This window comes from Danio rerio, chromosome 15 (assembly GCF_052040795.2).
Source record: "Danio rerio strain M-AB ecotype USA chromosome 15, GRCz13ab, whole genome shotgun sequence".
In the NCBI taxonomy this organism is placed as follows: Eukaryota; Metazoa; Chordata; class Actinopteri; order Cypriniformes; family Danionidae; genus Danio; species Danio rerio.
In genome coordinates this window covers 14,016,692-14,029,030 of record NC_141035.1, presented here as the reverse complement: position 1 = coordinate 14,029,030, position 12,339 = coordinate 14,016,692, and the positions used below count along the sequence as shown (strand labels likewise).

The window sequence follows — 12,339 nt, the reverse complement described above, 5'->3', positions numbered from 1 at the left end:
AAAAAATGCATTCAACCAAGATTTCTAAATCGCCTAACATGTCCCAGCTGCATTTTTCTATTACTTTATACTAGGGTTGTAACAATATACCGGTATGACGGTCTACCACGATTTGAACGTGCACGATTATCATACCATGAACAATTGCATATCAACGGTTTTAACCCTTAAAGACCGAGACAGCCGCCCGCGGCTAAAAATAAGTATTGCTCTTAAATGTTTAATAACTTTTGATCCGCTGATCCGATTCATACAATTCAAAGATTGGCATAAAGAAGATAATCTCAGCTTACCAGTGCTGTATCACATTCAGACTTTCAGAGGCTCCGGAATCAGAGCGGTTACGCCATCAAAATTTGACAACGCTGATTTGACAAAGAAACGCTCGTCACTGTGTCTCCGGACAAACCAGACATGATACATTGATGCATTGTCCCTCCTCCATGCCCAGATTGGTTCAAACTCGCTATATCACAACCAATAAGCATATGTTTCGCTTTTGTTTGTGGACCAACAATAAGCTTTTTGAACAACACGGAAAGAGAGATAACCATACATTTATGCGCGGCTAAATAAAACGCAAAAAAAAAAAAGTTTTGCATGAAATAATTCTCATACTAAGTACTTTTGAATGCACAGCAGCACAGAAACATGACAAAACAGTGACACAGCAAAGACGAACTGCTGCTCTTGCTGTTTTCAAAAGACGCAAATGAAGGTGCAGCTGTTTGTCTGCATTGCAGACAACCATATCCAAATCCATATCCACAGACAACCATATCCATGCTGGCACATAAAACCTAAGGATGTTCCATATTGAATCTAGTTTCGTTATGTAACTATTTATAGTATAGTAAGTATTTATATCTATTTTTTACTGAGGATTTGCACCATGTTTATTTGGACTTTATTTGGACTTTGACACATTATTTATTATTTTCTTAATTTTTTATTTGTTCATTGTAAGTGCTGTTGTTTATAGTAACTAAAAATATAATATTTGGAAAAAGTCAAATTTGCTTCACTGTTCTGTTATTTTGTAACATTTGTAACATACCGTATACCGCGAAACCATCAAACCGTGGTATTGTTTTAGACGATTATCATACCGTAAAAAATCAATACCGTTACAACCCTACTTTATACGCAAACTTTGGCCAGTGCATCTCAATCTCTCAGCAGCACCAAGACTAGAGAGGGAGCGAAAGGGAGCAGATTTGATCTGTCAGTGGTGCACATGAATAGTAGGAGTGAAATAGTGGATTTCTTATTTTTTAGTTCATTTTTTTTACTTGAGCACACTGAAATAAAACGTCTTTGTTGTTTTAATTGTCTGCTAAATAAGAATAAGAAATCATTCTGTTGCTAAGGGCCATTACAGTTTAAAATAAAGAATGGTTTTACTTTTCGGGCAGAAGGATATTAGAGGCATTCCCATGTTTAACTCTTCTTTAAAAAGCCCAGAAAGATAAAGTGCTCAGATAAACAGTGTCAGCTTTGCACATGAGTTTGCAGTTCTGTCTTTATTTACATTGTCGTACTCATGTGGGAAGTAGGGTGGAATCTGTGCAATATATTATGCAAATAAAATGAATTTTGATAACTAAAATTATTCTTTAAAGTCGCATTATTTTATGTGCTGTGGAGAAAAAGTGTTTCGATCCTGCTACTGCAAGTATATTTGTTAAAGATAATGTGATATATATATATTATTATAAAATAAATAAGGTTTGGGAACATTGATATAGCCATAATCTTCCTATGATACAAACACTAACCATACTGCACATTTTTATTAACTTAACAATAACTTATGACTTATAACTCTTTATTTCTGCTCTCCAGAGTGACAGATATTTTTCAGGTTCTTAATATTTATTCTTTAATTCTTTTATATGTAAAAGGTTCACATTTATGCAACCAATATTTAATAAATTGGTCGTTTTTTTCATACTTACTGTTGCTTTTGTTCTCAGTTTGATCTAGTTGTTCACACATTCCACTCAACGAAATAGGTAAAAGTAAAGTATTCATGATTTGTGCTGATATCGGATTTGTATCGATCTCGGTTCGTACTAAAGGCTGCAATATCGGTATCGTATTGGAAGTAAAATGCTGTATTGGGACATCCCTAGTTTTTTTTTTTTTTTTTACCGGAATTCAGTATTGTGACAAGTCTAATATAGTGAAAGAGTCAGTTCATTAACTTAAGTTTAATAAATGGCATCTAAAATGTGTGTTTGGGAAAGAAAACGCTCGCTAACTAGTACCATATCTTTTAACTTAGCTGAAAACGAGGTCTGAAATACCTTTTTATTTTCACTATGCATTCAAAACGGACCTTTGGGTCACTCTGAAGGCGGTAAAATGTTAAATTTGTTTCACTTTCTCTTTGCTGATCTCTTCCTGTGTGACTGCAAGTGATATTTCCGCAAGCTTCGATTACTCTTTTAAAATGGCAGCCACATGAAATCAGTCTATAAATCGTACTGGAGCTGCACAATTTGGGAAAAAAACTGTCATTGCAATATTTTCATTTGCTGCAATAAATATTGTGATATAAATGCAATTTCAGTAGCTGACTTAAATAGCTTGTAAGGACAGGGATGATTCTGTAGGGGAGCGTATCTGCATAAAATATAATTTTAAAAAGACAAGCATATAAATACAATAGACAAAATATGCAAATAAACAAAGATTTATGATTTTCTGGAAATTCAAACAGTATTTAAAAGCAGAAATAAAATTATCAAAGGATAATAATAATCATAATACTGTAGAGCTGCACAATTAAGCGTAAAAAGATCGCGATCTCGATTCGACCCCTTAGATGATCTTAATCTAGCATTTCTACGATTCTGACAATCATATTTTCAAGTTTAGGAGAGAAGCAATGGTGACCGCACAAGTCTTCACATTGTTTTAAATAAGTTGTTCAGCAACATGGACACCTCCAAATGGTGTTGAAAGAGTCACATGCTGTATTTATAGGATATAATTCACCCCAAAAATGTAATTTCTGTCTTCATGTAATGATGTATTTGCGACCGCAAAATCACACAAGATGTGAGCTGACTGTCAGCTGGTACCACAGAGAGGGCAGGTGCGCGTGCACGCCTCTGAATGAAGTCTACTTTAGTGAACAGAACCTGCATAGGCTGTGAATAACAGCTAATAAAGTTGTAAATTACATTCAGTTTCTGGCACAGAGTGATCGTTTGGGAGCCGCGCAGGAAGTGAATTGCTCTTCTTAGCAGTAAAAATAAAACCGAAAGCACACACAGTGTTGCCAGATGTAGCTGACTGATTCAGTATCCAAAACCCGCCGAAATGCAAAAATACCCACCCAGTCTTCTGTATTCACGAAAATCACGTCAGTGACAGATTTTAAGCAGAAAATTACAGATTGTAAGCATATGTCTCAAACACAATAATTCAACATCAGAATTATCATCAGCATTAATGACCATGACAAAAGTCTGTTCAAGTCCACCATTCCACATGAAGACAGAAATTAAATTTTAACCAACAGTACAGCTACACAAAGCCTATTGCTGTTTTACCTCTTGTTTGAGAATAACACTAATAATAATAGCCTAGTCACATTAACCTTTATTTTAAATCTACAGAATCATGAAAAAATCGTGATTTTTATTTTAGGCAAAAAAATAAAAAATAAAATAATAATAAATTGCAATACTCATTTTAGCCAGAATCGTGCAGCTCTATAACACTGTATCGTTTTGAGTACAAATGTAGTAAATCTTTCAGCTGCAAACGTTTAATTTATTGTGCCCAAATGTTTAAAGAGCCCATATTATGGGTTTTTGAAAATGGCCTTTTTTATGTAGTGTGTAACACGGCTCTAAGTGAAGTAATATTTAGGTAAGGCGTAAATCTGTAAGTGTACAGTGTTTAAAACTATTGATTCATCTATAACTGCTTTCAGTTGTGTATAATACTAGAAGTTGTTTAGCCACTGTTTCCTTGGTTACTATAAGAGCTTGTGTAGCGAACGCAGACGCGGTTCGCGTCGTCCGCCTCAGTTTCGGCCCTTGTTTTGATTCGGGAGGCGCGTCCAAACGCCAGGTAACCACTATATAGTGAGCACGGTAGCATTAGTCGGCAGGAGAAGCACTTTAGCAGCATCTAGAACAGCAGCCTGTAAGTACATTTAAGATTTGTTTCAGTTGTTGTGTATGGTTTGAGGACTTGTTTCCAGCTGTTTGTGTAAAGTTGTAGGACATTTAAACTTGCTTTCAGTTGTGTATAATACTAGAAGTTGTTTAGCCACTGTTTCCTTGGTTACTATAAGAGCTTGTGTAGCGAACGCAGACGCGGTTCGCGTCGTCCGCCTCAGTTTCGGCCCTTGTTTTGATTCGGGAGGCGTGTCCAAACGCCAGGTAACCACTATATAGTGAGCACGGTAGCATTAGTCGGCAGGAGAAGCACTTTAGCAGCATCTAGAACAGCAGCCTGTAAGTACATTTAAGATTTGTTTCAGTTGTTGTGTATGGTTTGAGGACTTGTTTCCAGCTGTTTGTGTAAAGTTGTAGGACATTTAAACTTGCTTTCAGTTGTGTATAATACTAGAAGTTGTTTAGCCAGTTTCCTTGGTTACTATAAGAGCTTGTGTAGCGAACGCAGACGCGGTTCGCGTCGTCCGCCTCAGTTTCGGCCCTTGTTTTGATTCGGGAGGCGCGTCCAAACGCCAGGTAACCACTATATAGTGAGCACGGTAGCATTAGTCGGCAGGAGAAGCACTTTAGCAGCATCTAGAACAGCAGCCTGTAAGTACATTTAAGATTTGTTTCAGTTGTTGTGTATGGTTTGAGGACTTGTTTCCAGCTGTTTGTGTAAAGTTGTAGGACATTTAAACTTGCTTTCAGTTGTGTATAATACTAGAAGTTGTTTAGCCACTGTTTCCTTGGTTACTATAAGAGCTTGTGTAGCGAACGCAGACGCGGTTCGCGTCGTCCGCCTCAGTTTCGGCCCTTGTTTTGATTCGGGAGGCGTGTCCAAACGCCAGGTAACCACTATATAGTGAGCACGGTAGCATTAGTCGGCAGGAGAAGCACTTTAGCAGCATCTAGAACAGCAGCCTGTAAGTACATTTAAGATTTGTTTCAGTTGTTGTGTATGGTTTGAGGACTTGTTTCCAGCTGTTTGTGTAAAGTTGTAGGACATTTAAACTTGCTTTCAGTTGTGTATAATACTAGAAGTTGTTTAGCCACTGTTTCCTTGGTTACTATAAGAGCTTGTGTAGCGAACGCAGACGCGGTTCGCGTCGTCCGCCTCAGTTTCGGCCCTTGTTTTGACTCTCGAGGCGTGTCCAGCTGAATTCAATCAGCTAGTGCTTTGGGGTTATATAAACAACTAGTTCACCGCGGCAGCGGTCGCGGCAGCCTCGTGTGAAGACCGCCTCGTGTGAAGACCGACGAGGGTAAAGACCATCGACTCTACCTGCGCGACTCCACCGAGCAAAGACACAGACAAAGCACTTAAGTACTTTACTGTATTGTTTTACTTTACACTTATTTTTTGTTGTCAGTGCACTTTTATTATGTGTTTTCTAATTCCTGTTGTTACTAACACTCGCAAAACACGGGAGGTACGCTGCAGGCGTAATCCTCACAACCTTCGTTCAATACATGTATCTACTATTTCACAACTCTCTCTCTCCGTGGGCCTCTGGAATTGTCAATCAGCTGTTAACAAGGCTGATTTTATTACCTCCATAGCTACATATTCTGACTATAATCTCATGGCTCTAACTGAGACCTGGTTGAGGCCGGAGGACACTGCTACACATGCTACTCTTTCTGCTAATTTCTCTTTTTCCCACACTCCTCGTCAGACAGGGAGAGGGGGTGGGACTGGACTACTAATTTCCAAAGAATGGAAATTTACTCTGATACCGTCCCTGCCAACAATCAGCTCCTTTGAATTCCATGCAGTCACCATTATCCACCCCTTCTACATAAATGTGGTTGTCATCTACCGCCCACCAGGTAAATTAGGTCACTTCCTAGATGAACTGGATGTTCTTCTCTCATCTTTTTCTAATTTTGCCACTCCCTTATTGGTGCTAGGTGACTTCAACATTTACGTTGACAAACCGCAAGCTGCAGACTTTCAGACTCTGCTTGCCTCTTTTGACCTAAAAAGAGCACCTACTTCTGCTACCCACAAATCAGGTAATCAGCTAGACCTTATTTACACACGACACTGCTTCACTGATCAAACAATAGTAACTCCACTACAAATATCTGATCATTTCCTTCTGTCTCTCAACATCCACATTACTCCTGAACCGCCACACACTCCAACACTGGTTACCTTTCGCAGAAACCTACGATCTCTCTCACCCAATAGACTATCCACCATTGTTTCAGACTCTCTTCCTCCATCTCACAAACTCACTGCACTTGATTCGAACAGTGCCACTAATACACTCTGCTCCACACTAGCATCATGTCTAGACCGATTATGTCCTCTTGCATCCAGGCCAGCCCGTGCCAGTCCTCCTGCACCCTGGCTCTCGGATGCTCTCCGTGAGCATCGCTCAAAACTTCGGGCTGCAGAGAGAATTTGGCGGAAAACTAAAAATCCTGCACATCTCTTAACATACCAAACTCTTCTGTCCTCTTTCTCAGCTGAGGTTACTTCTGCAAAGCAGACGTATTACCGTCTGAAAATCAACAATGCCACTAATCCTCGCCTACTTTTTAAAACATTTTCCTCCCTCCTCTATCCTCCTCCTCCACCCGCATCCTCCACACTTACTACTGATGACTTTGCTACATTCTTCTGCACCAAAACTGCAAAAATCAGTGCTCAATTTGCTGCACCTACAACAAACACGCAAGATACAACACCAACACCACACACACTCACCTCTTTTTCTCAGCTCTCTGAGTCTGAGGTGTCCAAACTTGTGCTATCTAGCCATGCAACCACCTGTCCACTCGATCCCATTCCCTCTCATCTCTTGCAAGCCATCTCTCCTGCAGTCATACCAACACTGACTCACATAATTAACACATCTCTTGACTCTGGTTTATTCCCCACTACATTTAAGCAGGCTAGGGTAACCCCACTGCTAAAGAAACCCAACCTGGACCATACGCTACTTGAAAACTACAGACCAGTATCCCTGCTTCCATTCATGGCCAAGATTCTGGAGAAAGTTGTGTTCAATCAAGTCCTGGACTTTCTTACTCAAAACAATCTCATGGACAACAAGCAATCCGGCTTTAAGAAAGGCCACTCAACTGAGACTGCCCTGCTCTCGGTCGTGGAGGATCTCAGACTGGCTAAAGCAGACTCTAAATCATCAGTCCTCATTTTGCTGGACTTGTCAGCTGCTTTTGACACTGTCAACCACCAGATCCTGCTATCTACGCTTGAATCACTGGGCGTTGCGGGCACTGTTATACAATGGTTTAGATCTTACCTCTCTGACAGGTCATTCAGGGTGTCTTGGAGGGGAGAGGTGTCCAACCTACAGCATCTAAACACTGGGGTACCTCAAGGCTCTGTTCTTGGGCCACTTCTCTTCTCCATCTACACATCATCTCTAGGACCAGTCATCCAGAGACATGGATTCTCCTACCACTGCTATGCTGATGACACCCAGCTATACCTCTCTTTTCATCCTGATGATCCCTCGGTTCCAGCTCGTATCTCAGCCTGCCTGTTGGATATTTCACACTGGATGAAAGATCATCATCTTCAGCTGAACCTCGCAAAAACGGAAATGCTTGTAGTTTCTGCCAACCCGACTCTACACCATAACTTTTTAATCCAGATGGATGGGGCAACCATTACTGCATCCAAAATGGTGAAAAGCCTTGGAGTAACGATTGATGACCAACTAAACTTCTCTGACCACATCTCTAGAACTGCTCGATCGTGCAGATTTGCACTCTATAACATCAGAAAGATCCGACCCTTCTTATCTGAACATGCAGCTCAACTCCTTGTTCAAGCTCTTGTTCTCTCCAAACTGGATTACTGCAACTCTCTACTAGCTGGGCTTCCAGCTAACTCTATCAAGCCTCTTCAACTGCTCCAGAATGCAGCAGCACGAGTTGTCTTCAATGAACCTAAACGAGCACATGTCACTCCGCTGCTAGTCCGTTTGCACTGGCTGCCAGTTGCTGCTCGCATCAAATTCAAAACTCTGATGTTTGCCTACAAAGTGACTTCTGGCCTAGCACCTTCTTATCTGCACTCACTTCTGCAGATCTATGTGCCCTCCAGAAACTTGCGTTCTGTGAATGAACGTCGCCTCGTGGTTCCATCCCAAAGAGGGAAAAAATCACTTTCGCGAACGCTCACGCTCAATCTGCCCAGTTGGTGGAATGAACTCCCTAACTGCATCAGAACAGCAGAGTCACTCGCTATTTTCAAGAAACGACTAAAAACTCAACTATTTAGTCTCCACTTCACTTCCTAAGCTGCAATTGCCTCTTTGAATATCACACTAATTGTACAAAAAAAAAAAAAAAAAAAAAAAAAAAAAAAAACAAATACTAACACTGCCCTTCTTAGACTTTACAGACCTGAAACTTGCCTTTAGTACTTATTCATTGTTGCTCTTAGTTGTGTAAATTGCTTCCTTGTCCTCATTTGTAAGTCGCTTTGGATAAAAGCGTCTGCTAAATGACTAAATGTAAATGTAAATGTAAATAACAGTCGACTCAGTGCTTCAAACGAGTCGTCTTGATAACGAATCATTAGGTGTTTTACGATGATGCGACTATGAAACACAATTAGTTGAGCGCACAAACCCGGGAGATTTGAAACCTGCGGCCCCGCCCACTAACACCAAAAAAAAAGCCACACACACACCGGTCGAATGAAGTCACGCTGTGCAGATGGATAATATTGACAGTCTCTGACCAAAAATAAAACCTCAGCATTATAGCCCAGCCTTGAGTAGTTCGAGTGCTTCTGGAAACTACATGCTTACAAAGAAGAATTAATCGGCTGTTTGTTAAAGGAATGATCAGTAAGGACTTTCAGAACATGGATCAGTTCATCATGGATCAGTTTCTTCCTCCATTTCATAGTGTAAGTACGTGCGATTAAAATTGTACCAAAAACTAAATCTGTGTTTGACTTACAGTTTTACTCCATTGGTTTGGCTCATTTCTTGAAACAGAAATTACATTCTCAAAATTCTAAGATCATTTGGCAAAACAGTGTTACAGTTTAGCACAACACTATGGCTCACTTGCAAAAGCTCATACCTTTCCCAAAACAGTTCACTCATGTGTCAAAACTAAATTTCCTTCTCATTTAAACAGTCAGTGCCCCCAAAATGCTTCGTCCTTTTAGCATTGTGTAAGCACTGCAAGTCAAAATGTTTAGATGTTCTGTCATTATGGCAAAGGACCACTAAAATATCCCTCATGTCCACCTTACAGTCTTAGCCAAGTCCTTCATTGACAATGGTTACTGTACTGTTTTTGTCTAGCTAACAGAATACAATTGTGTATAAAACTGAACAAAAAAAAAATAGGATTTTAGGGTAAGAGTAGCCTCCGAGGTTTGACGTCACACATTGCACTCATACTGCCAGGGTAATGGTAACTCCTTTTTTTATTGCAATAATCAACCACACACAAAGTAACTTCCATATGTCAGAGCAAAAAGTATAAATAGATGTAATAGTGTAATCAAAAGTTCCAAGGATTCACCTACTGTATGGTATTCATGGTCTTGACTAATTTTGAACAGACTATTGTGCTTTCAATGACAAACAATGAAATGACGCTGAAACATTTTGAAGAGAACAACCATTAGACTGAGAATGAATAATCAGTTTAAATCAACAAGATCTATTCACTTGGAAATTGTGCTTAATGTCGGCTATTTTTACTTAATAATTTGCAAAGATGTACTTAAACATTTACAATTTGATGAAATTAATGAGAAATTCAATTCTGATGTGAACAACTGCCAAGTGGTTCGGAGGTTTGTCCATGTTGTTTTGGGAATGTAATTTCTGTTTCAAGAAAAGAGCCAAACCAATGGAGGAAAACCTGTAATAGTTATTACGACAACCTGCATATTAAGAGACGCTCTATACAAGTATTGACTTAATCTGTGTCATTGCATTATTTTAAAATTAATCGTGTTACAGAATATTGCTTGTTTAGTATTTGTTTACACACTGTTATGATGTTGCATTTCTCAGTGCAGCTCTCAAACAATAAAACGTTTACAGACTACTGATAGTAGTAAATACAATATGTATCATGATTGATGTTATTACTTTTCTCCTTCAAAAAAACTATAAAAGAACCGCGCTACGGAACTGGATTTGTTCATATGAATCGTAAACAGAATCGATTCCCATCCTTAGGTGGGTATGGCTATTCAACAAAAGGACAGTATTTCAGTTAAATCTGCTATTGTTGCAATAAATAGCAAAAAAATGAACACTTAAATCTCGTGTAATCCCCAACCTACATCTGTACAACAATTCCAGCAGGCGGTCGTGACTTCCCTTGCGTCTTAACTGTAAATGTGCTCTTCCTCCAGGAATTCGTCTAGAGGAAGAGACCAAAACAAGTGATTAAAGAAACGCTGCTTTTACCCTCAGCTCGTCTCGCTCGGCCTCCCAGCGGTATTTCTCAGCTTGAAAGCGGCTCCATTCATATTGGATGAAATGTAAGATCCCGGGCAGCGAGAGGCCTGCGTCCCCGTCCTGCTGATCTCGCGGCTGGGAGGATCCGGCCATTGGCCCGGCCGCGGCGGCTGCTACTGCGGAGGGAGCGGGACCGAGCACAGCCTTCGGCCCGTTAGGATTGCGCCCAGTTCCACTTCCCGCGGGGCTCTGACTCGTCCCGCCCGCCATCCCTCCGGATCTTTCCGCCTCCATCAGAGCGTTCGAGCTGTCGCCGGAGCCAGGAGGTGGAAAAGCTGAAGAATGAGCCGCCCCGATGCTTGAAGTCTCCACCGAAGCCCTCTCCCGTTTTCCTGCCTGGTACAGATAGGCGAGCACTGTCTCATACACACTGAAGTGCCAAATAGTGATCCACTCCTACCCCAGACTAGCTGCATGCGTTACTACTTCATGACCGCTAATTACAGGCCATAAAGCCGTTTGCCACATGGGGGCGCTTGGTGGATCCAAAAGCTCCATGAAGCTTCGAACAACATACAGCTCCGTACGGCCGGAAGTAGCGCAAAATCTCGTCGGATGGACAGGGTAAAGTCTAGAAGATATAAGATTGAAACATTGCAACCTGCAGAACCTGGGAAGTTAAAAAAGGCAAGAAGAGCTACAGCTAAAAAGTAAACCTGCCTTTGTGGTCTTCGTTAAACAAGATAACGTTACGGAAAATTACAAGAAGTTGATTTCAGGGACTAATGAGAAGCTTTAAAAACTCAAAATATGCTCTGCTTTTAAGTTCTTCGTAAAAGTAAATTTAAATTAATCCTTGTAATTTATCGTTTGTTTTCTCATTTTTATTTCTCTTATCTTATTTCCATTGTTCCATATTGTACTGTATCTTTTGTCAATGTCACTTATTGATTTAGTATTTTATAATTATGTACTGTTATGCATGTTCCTGGATTCAACAATAAAAAAAGGATACAGCTACGAAAACGTATATCAATATAGCATCATTTTTGTGACACTGTACAACAATATTTAATATTTTATTTACATTACTGTGATGTTTGGATTTAGAATCGGGGTAGGCGTAGACATTTATACAACAAAATGAATGGATAATTGAATAAATAATATGAACAATACTCGTTATGATGACTTTTCACAGTACTTTGATAGTTGAGTTTAGGGTCGGAGTAGGCGTAGATGTTAATACAATAAAATTAATGGATGATTGAACAAATAATACGGACAACATTCGTTATAATGACTGTTTTTATGGTACTGTGATGGTTGAGTTCAGGGTTGCGGTAGGCGCAGACGTTAATACAATAAAATGAATGGATAATTGAATAAATATTAAGAACAATACTCAATATAATGACTGTTTTCGTGGTACTGTGATGGTTCAATTTAGGGTTGGAGTAGGCGTAGTAGACGTTAATACAATAAAATGAATAGATAATTGATTAAATAATGAAAACTACTCGTTATAATGACTGTTTTCATGATACTGTGATGGTTGAGTTTAGGGTTGGAGTGGGTGTAGACATTATTACAATAAAATGTATAGATAAATAAATAATATGAACAATACTCATAATGACTGTTTTTAATGGTACTTTGATGGTTGCGTTAAGGGTTGGAGTAGATGTAGATGTTAATACAATAAAATTAATGGATAATTGAATAATACTCGTTCTAAT

At 39.6% G+C, this 12,339-nt stretch overlaps 1 protein-coding gene across 2 annotated transcripts in view; it reads right to left on the bottom strand.

The window, feature by feature from the left end:
• Positions 1-11,032, bottom strand: part of strn4 (striatin, calmodulin binding protein 4) — an 82,533-nt gene extending 71,501 nt beyond the window's left edge. For both annotated transcript variants that reach the window (XR_015509104.1, XM_087283752.1), the window contains exon 1: positions 10,610-11,032. Coding sequence is in view for 1 of the 2 variants with exons in the window: in XM_087283752.1 (XP_087139878.1) it covers positions 10,610-10,894 (285 nt within the window). In the remaining variant the exon portion in view is untranslated. The remainder of the gene's footprint in view (positions 1-10,609) is intronic.
• Positions 11,033-12,339: the final 1,307 nt, after the last annotated feature.